The 14,258-nt window shown below is 37.0% G+C and overlaps 1 protein-coding gene across 9 annotated transcripts in view; it reads right to left on the reverse strand.

Annotated features, from left to right (window-relative positions):
• Nucleotides 1–592: 592 nt before the first annotated feature.
• LOC149243149 (protein TOPLESS-RELATED PROTEIN 2-like) overlaps nucleotides 593–14,258 on the reverse strand; it is a 59,565-nt gene continuing 45,899 nt past the window's right edge. For 5 of the 9 annotated variants that reach the window (XM_089374442.1, XM_089374438.1, XM_089374437.1 and 2 more), the window contains 10 exons: nucleotides 3,919–4,027; nucleotides 3,709–3,816; nucleotides 2,923–3,155; nucleotides 2,707–2,824; nucleotides 2,109–2,442; nucleotides 1,790–1,952; nucleotides 1,455–1,632; nucleotides 1,276–1,366; nucleotides 1,011–1,181; nucleotides 593–783 (listed from right to left, as the gene is read on the reverse strand). In XM_089374442.1, the coding sequence (XP_089230568.1) occupies nucleotides 1,078–1,181; nucleotides 1,276–1,366; nucleotides 1,455–1,523 (264 nt within the window). In that variant the 5' untranslated portion in view covers nucleotides 1,524–1,632; nucleotides 1,790–1,952; nucleotides 2,109–2,442; ... (2 more) ...; nucleotides 3,709–3,816; nucleotides 3,919–4,027 and the 3' untranslated portion in view covers nucleotides 593–783; nucleotides 1,011–1,077. Of the gene's footprint in view, nucleotides 784–1,010; nucleotides 1,182–1,275; nucleotides 1,367–1,454; nucleotides 1,633–1,789; nucleotides 1,953–2,108; nucleotides 2,443–2,706; nucleotides 2,825–2,922; nucleotides 3,156–3,708; nucleotides 3,817–3,918; nucleotides 4,028–4,166; nucleotides 4,250–14,258 lie in introns of those variants that run through there. The other 4 variants (XM_089374440.1, XM_089374441.1, XM_089374435.1 and 1 more) reach the window with 4 other exon arrangements.

A 14,258-nucleotide genomic window follows, 5' to 3' on the forward strand; every position in this document is an offset into this window, starting at 1 on the left:
TGACAATGACAAAGCTTCCGCATAAACCAGGCTGGTTTGAATGCACATGAACATATGGAAAAAGTTTCGTGGTAAAAAGAAGGGTTTTAAAAATACACTAAAACCCTTTGATAGAACATTCATGAATTATGCTCCAATGACAAATTTTCAATCTTTACACGACCGGAAAGAATGGTGACTAGGATTGCACCGAGATACTCATTTAGTATCATCTAAAGTGCTGAACAATATCCGATGAAAATTACTATCTTGATAGAATGCCTCAAACAACTGATTTCACTCACTCACAATACCATTATTCATGGTATTCTTGTAAATAAAGAGTCGGTTGACAGTTCCATTATCACTCCAACTGCACAATCACAGAAGCTCGCATAAACTAGGACGCTGTCACATGAGTATATAGCACTTAATAGGAGCAGAAAGTAAGTGACATTATTTACATAGAGCAAGCTTTCCAACTTGGAAGCATCATATATAGAAAGCTGGCTCTCACACACAACCAAGGTCATCAAATCAGATACAGAAGGTAAGTGTCATTACATAACTGTCTATGTTTGAATTGATCATTATGAAACTGTGTCCCCACTGGTGCTGATGATGGGCTGTACCGGTACAATTTTTTACTTTCGCTAGTCCCACCTATCTATGCCCCAGAGACAACTGCCAAAAAAACGTGGAAAGCCAGAAATATGGCTGCAGGAAGTGGTATGAAAGTTGTCATGACCTGCAGTGTATTACCAGAAATGTGGCTGCAGAAAGTGGTGTGAAAGTTGTCATGACCTGCAATGAATCACTAGTTAGCATTCCATCAAACCAGTAATTTAGATAACTTGGGAGCCTTTGAATTCTTAGCCTATAGTGAGGAACATTAGGCAAGAACCTAGAGTGATCCTGAAGTGAACCCCATTACGCTCATAATTTGAAAGTTGAAGATGAGACATTACAGAATAAACCCTAAGCAGAAACATTAAAATGAAACTGGTCTTTAGGTAAAAGGCTTCTCTTACCTTAAATGTCATCATATTGAATAAGGAGACCTTGCCACCGGACGCAGACATCACATAGGAATCATTCTCAGTAAGCTATACGAGCAGCGGCTTCTTCTGGATTTGTATCACCAATGTCATTATTCATAATAATCCCACTAGCTGGCTGCCACATCTGTGGTGGAATACTCGCTATAGATGGTGGAACAAAATACTAATTCTTAGTTACTCGTCAATCATTACTAAAATAAAAAGGAAATAAACAACAACTACTAAAGAACCCCACCTTTACGGATGGATTCCTGGCCTTTGAACTTAAGAACCCCACCTTTACGGATGGATTCCTGGCCTTTGAACTTTATTTTTACCTGTAAAACCTGTAAAAATTGCAGCAAGTTCAGAGCATGCCACAATGAAGGAAAAAGATAAGAATTTTAAATTCAAAGATATATTCGCAGGCAGCACCTTATCAACTCGAACATTGTATTTTTGAATTGATGAATCCTCCATGCCAATTGTTATCAACTCGAACATTGTATTTTTGAATTGATGAATCCTCCATGCCAATTGTAATGATGTTATTGCCCTGAGGGTGGAAAGCCAGAAATGTGGCTGTAGGAAGTGGCATGAAAGCTGTCATGACCTGCAATGAAAGTTGCCATGCCTTTGAATTCTTAGCCTATAGTGAGGAACATTAGGCAAGAACGTAGAGTGATCCTGAAATTAACCCCACTACGCTCATAATTTGAAAGTTGAAGGTGAGACAGTACAGCCCTAAGCAGAACAATGCCCTCTCTTACCTTAAATGTTATCATACTGAATAAGGAGACCTTGCCACCGAATGCAGACATCACATAGGAATCATTCTCAATAAGCGGCTTCTTCTGGATTTGTATCACCAATGTCATTATTCATAACAATCCCACTAGCTGGCTAGCTGGCTGCCACATCGTGGAATACTCGCTGTAGATGGTAAACAAAACACTAACTCTTAGTTACTTGTCAATCATTATTACATAAAATACGGCTGCAAATTATATATCCAAAATTATAACTATCAAATAAATTAATAAAACAAGCTAAAAAAAGAAACAAACCACTACTACTAAAGAACCCCACCTTTCCGAATGGATTCCGGTCACTCCCCGGCCATTTCCATAGCTTATGGAGAGCATTGGATGTCAGTGCTAAAACAACAACACCGGAATTGGTGTATATCAGTTTTACCACCTGCAAGAAATTGTAGCACATAAAATTGTAATGTCAGCCTTTAATGTTTTTTTTGTAATAAAAGGAAGATTGCATACCTTGCTCGCATGCATTGTGTTAGGCAACCTGAGAGACCTAACACTCACCCGAATCAGTGATCTCAGTCAATTTTCAATTCTTACTCTTGTCTGTGACCTCATTAAAAGCCTTGGTTTAACATCTGGGTCCTGCCGTCTATACTACTCTGCACACATGTTGTCTCCAGCGTCAGACAATCATATCATCTTATTCCTATAAAAGATATGCCAAAATAATGGCTAATAGAGCATTTGAAAGGGGAAAAGAACAAAATCCTACGCTATATGGAAACTTGAAAGCAACAATATCTGGACTCTGGAGTGAAAGTTTGGAAAATGATAAGATATGTGTAACAAACTAAACTGAAGAATATGACTGGACATAGCTCTTACAAAATTCTAAAGAAATAATTTTAGGAGAAAGCTCTTACACAATTGGTCATTGACAATGCAGGTGGAAGTCTATCCAAAAGTTCTATAGCACTGCTAAGGGAACCAAGAGCAGTGACTACAGGAGGCATGACAGGCATGACATTCACAATTTGAAGTCTGCATAGTAAAAATGATCTAGTTAGAGTTTAAACTTTGCTTTGCCATTAATTAGTAGTTCGTGTACATAGTAAATGTGCATGGAAGAAGCAATATACCTTTGTTGCCATTGTCTCTGGTGGCACCCTCCTTTCCTCAAAGGATCTACTCTCTAGCATGCGAATTAAGCGAAATCCCTCTATGTTGGCTAAGATATATTTGCCATTTCTGGTGGCACCTTCCTTCCCTCGAAGGATCTACTCTCCAGCATGCGAATTAAGTGGGATCCCTCTGCGTTGGCTAAGATTAAGATATTTTTGCCATTGTCATTTGTTGTGACTGCCCATCTTCACTGAAACGAAGGCGAAGATTATATACGTCAGAAAAGAGCCTAATAAAAATTGCAAATGATTATATACTTCCAAAAGGAAGTAGTCTTGACAAAGCAAATATGGAAAATTGGATAAAGTGAAACTCCGATCCACATGAAGGGACTTTACAAAGTAACACCATTAACATTTTACATTGTTCCATCAGTACCATAAGCTATTGTAGTGCATCAGAAGCCTGGAGCATTATAGTCCATCCTAGATCCCCCAAGATCATACAATTAGGGTTTAATCTTTCCATCAATAAGAGTACAAAAAATAAATTGTATTCGAACAAAGAATCATAATCCATCTATCTTTAGTGCAATAAATTATTTGTCATATGGCGAAAGATTCATAGGAAGCCAAACATCAAACAAAAATAGATTCGAACAAAGAATCATAATCCATCTATCTTTAGTGCAATAAAGTATTTGTCATATGGCCAAAGATTCACAGGAAGCCAAACATCAAACAAAATAGAATATGCAATGTAACTTCAAAACAACTAGAGATTAGAGATTAATGTTACTCAACTGCAATGCACATAAATTTTTCAGGTTTCAATGAACAAAGTACATGAATATTTTCTTATTCAAGAGGACAAACCGAACATATGGCTGCTTCATGACCTTCAAATGTGTACTGCACAGACAAAAAAAATCTTTCTTTTTTAAATTTTCATATACAGATAAATAAGCGACAACTATTAGAATGAGTCTTGACAGATATGATAAAGCGGATTACCTTGATGGTCTTATCATCCCCACGTGTAATTAATTATGAAGAGCTGGTAGAGCTGGTAGGTAGGGTGTGAAAAAACAATATCATTGACACCACCAACATATGCGTCGATCTGTTTAAATTACATCAATATTAATAAATATACTTTCCATAGAAACTTAAAATCTTTTCTTTTTTTTTAATTTTCATATACAGATAAATAAGCGACAACTATTAGAATGAGTCATGACACATATGATAAAGCGGATTACCTTGATGGTCTTATCATCCCCACATGTAATTATTATGAAGAGCTGGTAGAGCTGGTAGGTAGGGTGTGAAAAAACAATATCATTCACACCACAAACATGCGTCAATCTGTTTAAATTATATCAATATTAATAAATATACTTTCAATACAAACTTAATTTTACAGACCTACAAGAATATATAGGTTGGCCTTTAAGCATGCAAGCAAACAAGAATATATAGGTTGGCCTTTAAGCATGCAAGCAAACCTCTAGATGTTGTCTCAAATCGCCTACCACAGAATAAGAATATATGTGAACTATATGCTTGGAAAACGCAACTCCTATAACACAAAAGCCACAGAATAAAAATATATGTGAACTATATGCTTGGAAAACGCAACTCTTATAACACAAAAGCCTGCCACATAATAAGAATATATGTGAACTATATGCTTGGAAAACACAACTCTTATAACACAAAAGCAGGCATGTCAATATCTGAATAGAAGCAATAGCACACCATTGTATTGGTACGCAACCAAAAAAAACAGATGGCATTATTACAAATCACTCACATTGTTGTATAAAGAAGGAAATGATATCAAAACATCTTATTAATGAATACAGAGTATAGATTAAGTTACCAAGGACTGCCCCATATATAGCTGGATTTTTCACAAGAGCAACCTAAGAAAACATAATAAAACATTTATAAGAGTTTACACAAGGCCAATGCTAATGATCAACTCAGTAAGGAACCCTAAAATCTTTTCAAGATCAATTCATACATGTACATTTTTGAACTATTTTATGAAAAATCATCTACGTGGATGGGAATCGAACAGGCAAAAATTTCCCAAATCTTAAAGGTCCTGCACGCTAATTTTTGTCGAGATGCCACTCCCCAAATTGCAATGTCACCAACCGATCGAACCACTAGCCACTGTTTGTTCCAACTGATCTTCCGAATTAACTTGAGGAACTTATCTAAATGAAGAATTGTATTTAATGGAATTTGAAATCACCTAGCAGAATTGTTTGCTGCTCCGAATTAACTTAAGGAATTTAACTAAATGAAGAATTGTATTTAATGGAATTTGAAATCACCTAGCAGAATTGGAATTTATCTAAATGAAGAATTGTATTTAATGGAATTTGAAATCACCTAGCAGAATTGTTTGCTGCTTCGAATTAACTTAAGGAATTTATCTAAATGAAGAATTTTATTGAATGGAATTTGAAATCACCTAGCAGAATTGTTTGCTGCAGAGGATGGAAACCCATGCTCATAACATTTGAACCTTGTTTAATCAGATTTCTTGCCTCGTTCGAAAATGAAGAGGGCAATATGTAACAATGCTGCACCAAAAAACATTGAACATTCCCAGCTACTCAAAGGTACAAGGCCTTCGTTAATTTTCTTTGATCACATAATATTTACTCAAGTGGCCCAAGGCTATAATGTTGAGGTCAATTAGCAAATTACTTTGTATCATTAGGAGATGGAAAAGTCACTATTTCTTCTAATCTCGTATTAAGTATTTTCCATTTGTTCATTCTTCTAGTATAGTTCTATCTTTTACTTGTTTATCTAGCATTTCTTCTATCTAGAAGGAGTTGATCTTCTCCTGTTTTTGGAATAGGAATAAGGAGTACTCTGAGTAATTAGTTTTGTTCTCTTAGCAAGCAAAGCATTAGTTCTTTTTCTTTTCTTTTACCTAAGTATGAACTTTCATCTTTTCTAGCTGCTTGGATTATCACGGAAGCGATTGTTGATCTCACAGATTCAAGTAGCTACAATAGCTGGCACGTAACGAACCAATGCTGCAAACCATTAACTAAACTGGGATATCGCAACACCTACCCATTCTCCCATTGCTGTTAGTACTTGTGATGGTGGAATTATTGATCTTCGACCGACGTTGAATCAATGCTGCAAACCATTAACTAAACTGGGATATCGCAACACCTACCCATTCTCCCATTGCTATTAGTATTTTCGACTGACGTTGTTTTCTCGTTTGTCTTAGTAGTCCTACTTCTAGTGGTCATTGTTGCAGCTTACATGGTGACTCTTGTATTGTATCTTTTGGGGCATTAAAAGACTTTCCTCGGAAAACTTCATTAAGGAAGCATTGGAAGGCCACCCTGGGTTTACTTCACCCTTCGAGTTAAAATTAGAAGTGTTAATCAAGACTTGACTGGATTGACCTTCTAGTGCTTATGATGGTGGAATTATTGATCTTTGACTCACGTTGTTTTCTCGTTTGTTTTAGCAGTCCTGCTTCTTGCTTCTGGTGGTCGTTGCTGCAGCTTACATGGTGACTCTTGTATTGTATGTTTTGGGGCATTAAGTAAGGAGGCATTGGAAGGCCACCCTGGGTATACTCTTCGGGTTAAAATTAGAAGGGTTAATGAGAACTTGACTGGATTGACCTTTCATTCAGGACCTGATAATACCTTTCAAACACTTATTGTTTGCCCGTATTTCTTCCCCTCAAAGAAAGAAAAGGCCAACTTTTTCTACAATTATATAAACTGTGATCATATCTGTTAGATAAGGGGGCAAGACTTTACCGACCGGGTTGATTAAGACCGTACTGGACTGGGTTTCCCTTTAAGGACCTTACCTTCACAGAGCGCGGGTAAGACCAGGACCTTACCAGGTTCAAATTAGAAGGGCTGACCTTTCAAGACCTTTGGTTATGGTGCCTTTTCTTCTACTATGATTCTTATATAAGGGGAAAGCCTACTCCCGGTCTCAAGATGAGGGCCTATAATCCCAATGGCGAATGGAATTTGAAATCACATAGCATAATTGTTCGCTGCAGAGGATGGAAACCCATGCTCATAACATTTGAACCTTGTTTAATCAAAGTTCTTGCCTCGTTTAGAAACCCATGCTCATAACATTTGAACCTTGTTTAATCAGAGTTCTTGCCTCGTTCGAAAATGAAGAGGGAAATATGTAACAATGCTGCCCTCAAAGGTACAAGGCCTTCGTTAATTTTCTTTGATCATATAATATTTGTTTGATCATATAATATTTATTCAAGTGGCCCAAGGTTATAATGTTGAGGTCAATTAGCAAATTACTTTGTATCATTAGGAGATGGAAAAGTATCAATTGCTAATTATGATGGGCATTCAATGCTAGATGATCAAACTTAATTACTTAGGGCATCTGAGCACTCATAACAAGAGAGGGATCTGAGCACCAACAATGCCTTTGTCAACATTTTCTAGGTCAGCTTTGATTTTGGCACATTTTTGCTTGGTCTTTGAAAATTTTTCTTTCCACTTCAACACTTGTGCCTCCAGAAAGACTATCAACACATTTAGCCCTCCTTTGGGAGGATGTCCAGAACCTCAAGACTCGAGAGTTGTGGAAGATTTATGGGTGCTACTTGGATGCTAACATAGGGAATACTAGAAGGGAATTTAATAAATTGAATAACACTATTAAAGAAACTCGACATTGAACATGACTGAATTTAACACTATTAAAGAAACTCGACATTGAGCATGATTGACTTCGCTAAAACTAAAAAATTGAAGAAAATGCAACTGCTCTCAGCATCCACCACCAATCGCTGACAGAGTAAATCAAGCATAAAATAGATGGACAAAATGATGGAAAGGGTGAAGGAAAATGTTGAAAGAGAATTGGGATCTCTTTCCAGACTACAATTAAACCTTTATTTTAAACTCGAGTAAGGGAAAAAGCAAAGTTGGCTAGAAGTTTCCCAACATTTTGGTTTCATTTTTGCATGAAGCTATAATTGTGGAAGCTCTCAAGGAGGGGTTGCCAAAAAGAGTTCATTTCTGTTTCAAGTCCGTAGCATCAAGTATGTCCAATATGTATGTTAGACTTGATATGTTGTAACAAAAATTGCAAGGGGAAATTTTGTCCAAAGATGGAGTTTACTCTTGTCATGGTTATGCGCAAAATGAGCCTCATAAGTTCTGGTGGACTACTATCCAATTGCAGGTCGGTTGAGCGCCAAGGGATACAATAGGCACCATAGAGAGATTCTCACAATCTGATCCATCTGAAGGAAAGGCCCTAAACATTCAAGGCTCTGGATGGACTTGGTCTTGATGTTAATTAAGCAATCATAAGCTACTCAATGGATTTGCACGAGATGTATTTTGAGTACGAGGGAAGATGTTACAACCAAAGAAATCAAAGCATTGTTGCTAAGGGAAGATGTTACAAGCAAGGAAATCAAAGCATTGTTGCTACAGATTGTAGACAATCAAGATGGATTGTAGTAAATATAACCTACTATAGACCAATAAATGCCCTTTAATTGTTTCAATTAGAATTTAGATCAGAACACATTGAATTCAACAAATGCCCTTTAATTGTTTCAGTTAGAATTTAGATCAAAACACATTGAATTCAACAAATGCCCTTTCATTATTTCAGTTAGAATTTCGACCATAACACATTGAAATAGAAAATCAAGCAGACTTACTCTAGGAACTTGTGACAAGGGTTAGCTGAAGGCTATCCACATATCAAATTGTTTAGAGTAATTCAATAGCCGTAGTCTAACTAGCCGGAGGAATTGCCCGAAAAGTTATGGAAATTCCAGTCATATTTAGAGAAAATCCAAGTTATAGTTGTTAAAATTCAAAATTTTAGGTGTCCTAGACGTTTTTGATGGTGCTGAATCCATTTCCACCATCAAAAACATGATTCAAAACACTGTCTCTACAAGATTTTTTGAAATTCTTTTCCCTGCATTCCTGCCACTTTTGGCCGTCCGAGAAATTCCTCCGCCTCATTGTCATGTCTTAGTAATCTGGATGAATAATCTTTTGTGTACAAATGTGAAGACCAACATTTTCATAGTTTGTTTCAAAGATTCAAAGTGAAGAGACAATTTGTTATTACAGTGCCTGCCAAACCCAATTCAATACCTTCTAGGTGATCTCAGGGCTACTTCAATTGCCTATCATATGTCAAGGGGAAAGGGTTACTGGTTTCAAGCTAGAACTTTCGGGAGAGACATCGGTGCAACAACTTCTTATTTAGATAGCGGATTTGTGCTTGCCAAATCCAATTCGATACCTTCTAGGTGATCTCAGGGCTTCTTCAATTGCCTGTCATATGTCAAGGGGAAAGGGTTACCGGTTTCAAGCTAGAACTTCTGGGAGAGACAACGGTTCAACAACTTCTTATTTAGATAGCGGATTTGTGTACATAAGGTCGAGGTATGGAGATTTATAGCTTATTAAATTGTTGCATCAACAACTAGTTGTTTCAAGCTCACATGTAGAAGTTTTGGAAAGACATGTAAATTTCAATCTTATAACAAACTTCTATATTTTAGATGAAAGTCAAGCATAAGGTCAAATTGTTCCTGGGTTTGGAACAATTTGTAGTTGTGAACACGCATCAATAAAGCTATAGAGCAAAAAGGAGATCTAGTAATATTCAATAATACCCGTTGGATTTTCTATAATTGTAGTCACAATGTTCTTCAAGTTCTTTTGGCCACTAAAGGGGTAATAGAAATTGGAGAAACATTTGGTCCTTGAGTTTGATATAAATCTCATTGGTGATGATCCTATGTGGATTGGATGGGCATAAATTTATATTTAGTACGAGTAGAGTAGGGAAATTATCCGATAAGAGAGAGATTACGCTGGGTATGAAAGCTATCAGTGTTCGCACTTTTCGATCTAGGAATTCAACACATTTTTGTAGTGTCACAGGAGTGACATGCTGACAATTATATACAATAGCCAATCATGGTAGCTTACGGTTTGTTGTGTTTGATGAAAACAAAAGGGCCATGGAGCAGTGCGCAGGCTGGGTGGTGATATCAACAATATTTGGAGCCTACAGATTAGGCCACCCACGTATATGAGGAGAATCACTGCAAGAAATGTTGGTTTCTTTACGTTTGTGGACAATATAACTCTTGTACACCTTGCTAACCTTGCTAGTTACCAAATCAAACAAAATGAATCTCATAAAATAGGACTTTGGCAGTTTTTGTCAGCTGTTATCTTCTTCACAAGTTTTTCCTGACACTGATGTCACTTTGGATTGGTGATTATTTTTCATTGGAGATTGTTTTTAGCTTAAAAACTCCAATACAACAGTGGTCTTCTCATACCTATCGTGACTTCTTTCTTTGTTCGTTCCACGACTATAAAAATCATTTTGTTTTATATTTGTATGCAAACATTGACCTCCCATATCTTCCATTCTACTAGCAAGCATAAGCGATTGAAAGACCCAACGATGTATAAAGTCGCACAATTGTTTGGCCACAACATCATGTTTACGTCTGCACAACACAAAATTAAAGGGGTTGCGCTTATATAGAAAAATGTTTGGGATTTAAATGATTTCAGTGTAGACATCAGAGACAATCTCAGAGAGTTCTTTGGCAGAAAAATATCATTGAAACTTCTCAGCATATCTCAGATCGATTCCAACAATGGAAGTGCAAAGTTAAGTGAAATGCGCTTCTACAGGACTAGATTTCTACTAATGAAGGAGTCATCACTGTCATACCACCTATGCTATCAAATTTCATTGTGACTTCAACTTTGGAACCCCCGAGTATGCCGGGAAAGGTGCATCCAAGTGGTGGAAGAGACCTATGGAAAAGGGTCGAAAGTTGTTGGCTAATAGCAATGGTACTTCTGTGATCTAGCCCCAGACTCATGTACCTTATTGGAGGGTCGAAACACCTAGAATAAGGTTGTTTTGTTATGCTGTGAGGATTAGAGGAAAGTTGAAGTAACGACACATACCTTAGAGGACCAGCAAAGCAAGTACAGGGCTAGAAGTGTAGGTCTGAGGTAACCTTAGATTTGGGGCCACAAAGATTTGTAGCAAGGCCTATGATATCAGTCAAGAAAATGCCCAAAACCATGGTTGCTTGGAGGCTAAGTGGCAACATCCTCAAGGAGATAGATTGCTAAGGTTGGAGGGTTGTCCATGAAGTTTTGGACAACAATTTTGATATGCCATAGTTAGGGCTTCTTCCTGTGCAAAGATCCATCCTATGGTCTGTCCAAATCTTAGTGAAAGAATAGATGAGATTTGTGATGAATGATGAGGGTCAAGACCCTAGAAAGGGAGGTAGAAGACTCCTTGTTGTGGGTAGCAGTTTGAGATGGAAGGACAACGAGAAGTGTGACATAGAAAAGGAAGAGAAGGTTTGTTAAAAGGTTTGAACAACATTGTAATCAATCCTAAGAACAAGGATATAAAAGGCACCTTATCACTTTTGGTGGGTTGTTTGGAATAGCGTAGATCTGGACAATTTGAGATAATATGCAAAAGAAAGGGCAGTCTTGGAAGCCCTAGATTAGTCATGGTGTTGACTGTGTATGGGAAATTTTGGAAGCCCTAAGGGTTGACCTTTGAAGTATGAAAGGACAGGCAACCAAGAGGGCTAGATCTTGTGTGCCCTATGTTGAAAATTGGCAACTAGGGGATGAATTTCCTTGAATAAAATTTCATTTTTGACTATTCTAGAATGACTTTCTAAAAATAGAAAGACATGTCTATCCTTGCAAGGATGAGTTTCCAAAATTAGTAAGACACATTGTTTCATTGGGTAATCACTTAACTTACCATTAATCAATCTCAAATGTTTAATTTTTAATTTAATCATCAATATATATATTTAATATCGTTCTTATCCTTGTGACACCATAATATTATTATTAAAATGAAATTCCATGTCACCCTCTCCTACTTGGCACTCAATCATGCCAACTCCACATCTCTCTCTCTCTCTCCTTGATAGAGAATCGAACTCTCTCATTCAATGGTATGTTACTTCTTCCTTTCTCTCTCTTTAATGCTCTTACACACCTCTTACTCTCTTACACACTTTAATGACACGTCATAAAAAATTCCTCTTACACCTCTTTAATGCATATGTTACACTTCTCCTTAATGACTTGAATTACCAAGGCATGCGTACTCCCTCTTTATGGCCTGAGTTACTAATGCAAGCGTACCTCCTTTTGTGGCATAAGTTACACTCTTATTTTGTCATATGTAACTCAAGGCATGGGAGTCACTCCATGAATTCAACCTCCTTGCTCTTCCTATATATTTGTACCTCTCATCCTCTCTATTACTCACTCGTGCATTGCGAAAAGAGAGTATGAACTTGAGAAAGAGAGAGTTAGAGAGACCAAAGAAGAATTGTGTGTGTGAGAGAGAGAGAGTTGAAGAGTAAGAGCAGATCTTGATGAGCCTAGTAATTTAGTGTTTGCATTAGTTACAACTATCAATTTAGTGTTTGCATTAGCTACAACTATCAAAGATCTTCTTTCTCTCATTGTATTTTGTATCTTTGTTGAACATTTGATTTCTAATAGAAGAAGAATCTGATTGGGTTTTCCCCTTGTAGGTGTTGCCTTGGTCATTGGAACTAAATTCTCTGTGTTTCATTGTGTTCTTGGATGTCTTCTATTTTGCATATGGTTTATATGGTGTATGTTCTATCTACAGTTATTTAACAACTAGTGTTGCAAAAAATTGAAGTTTTGCAATAAGTAATTGTTGCAGCATAGAACTTTAGAAATTCAACATGTTATCATAGCTTTGGTGAAGACAAGCTCCATTTACAACTCTTTTTCTCCTGAAATATCTCTCGTTGTGCAGCTTCATTCATAGTTCTTTCTGCTAAAATATCTCTTGTTGTCCACTCTATTTGTAGCTCTCTTTCTACTGAAATATCTCTCGTTGTCCACTCCATTTGCAACTCTCTTTCTGTTGAAATATCTCTTGTTGTTCTTTCTACTTGCTGCTCATTTTATGCTGAAATATTTCTTCTCTTTTGTTGTTGAAATATCTCATTTACTGCTAAAATATCTTTTGTTGTTGATCAAAAATGTCTTCCTCTTATTTTAAGAATGAAGCGAAGTTGGTTGATGCTTTAAACTTCTTCCCTTGGAAGACCAGATTGGATATTACTCTTGAGGAACATGATCTTTTGGAGTATGTTGAAGGAGAGGTCGCAGAACGAGCTGAAAGCTCAAATGCTGCTATCAAGGCCATATACAAGAAAGGAGAAGTCAAGGCTAAAAATATTATCCTTATGTCTCCAATTTGAAGAAAGCCAAAGAAATGTATGACAAGCTAATTGGAATGTACTAAGTGAACAACTTGAGTCAGAGTCTTGCTCTGAAAAATCAGCTCAAGGATGTTAAGATGAACAAAAGATATCAAAAATCAAAGATCAGTTGTCAACTTCTTCTGCTGAAGTTATTTCTGATAAAGAGATTGTGTTGATTACGCTTAGAGGTCTTCCTTATTCTTAGGAAACTTGTATTACTACCATCAGTAATAAGGACATGTTTCCTACATTTGATGAGCTTTTGGGAAAGTGCAGTCAAGAATAGGCCAGAATGATTTCCGGAGGAAGAATTCCCAAGCATGAGGAGGGAGAACCTACTATGCTTGGAGGGTCTTACTTCTTCTTAAGAAACTTGTATTACTACCATCAGTAATAATGACAGATGCCTTCACTGTGGGATCAAGATGTGAAGGTTTGTATAAAGTCAATGGAAGACTTATTCATGCATTGATCCATGACAACAATCATCAAAGTGAGCTTTGGCACCGAAGGTTCGCTCATTTTTACTATAAAGCATTAGCTCATGTGAGAAATATGGTTTCCAGAATGTCAAGAATTAGATTTGATCTTTATGATATGGTAGTTGTCAAATCATCTACAAGCAGTTATCAAAGTAAGAGAAATCACCTACACTTGTTGCCCCCTAGATTTCTCAACACTCAAGCACGGTTGAAGTTGAGTACATTGTTGCTAGCATGGCTAGCTGTGAGGTAGTATGGATGAAGAAACTCTTTGGAGAGTTGTTTGAGCATGTTTTGGACGAAACAGTAATTTACTGCTACAATAAGAGTGGCATTTGACTGCCAGAAAAATCTCATGTTCCATGACAAGTCCAAGCATATTGAGATCAAATATCACTATATCCGGGATATGGTGCAAAGAGGAGTTGTAATACTCCATCATATAGCCACTAATGACTAGATCGTCGACATTTTTACCAAGCCTTTGCCAAAAGGAAAGTTCATGGTTTTCAGAGAGTAGCTTG

The sequence above is a fragment of the Pinus tabuliformis genome, chromosome 8 (assembly GCF_031772625.1).
Source record: "Pinus tabuliformis cultivar Carrire ecotype Pingquan chromosome 8, CPIR1, whole genome shotgun sequence".
Classification (NCBI taxonomy): Eukaryota; Viridiplantae; Streptophyta; class Pinopsida; order Pinales; family Pinaceae; genus Pinus; species Pinus tabuliformis.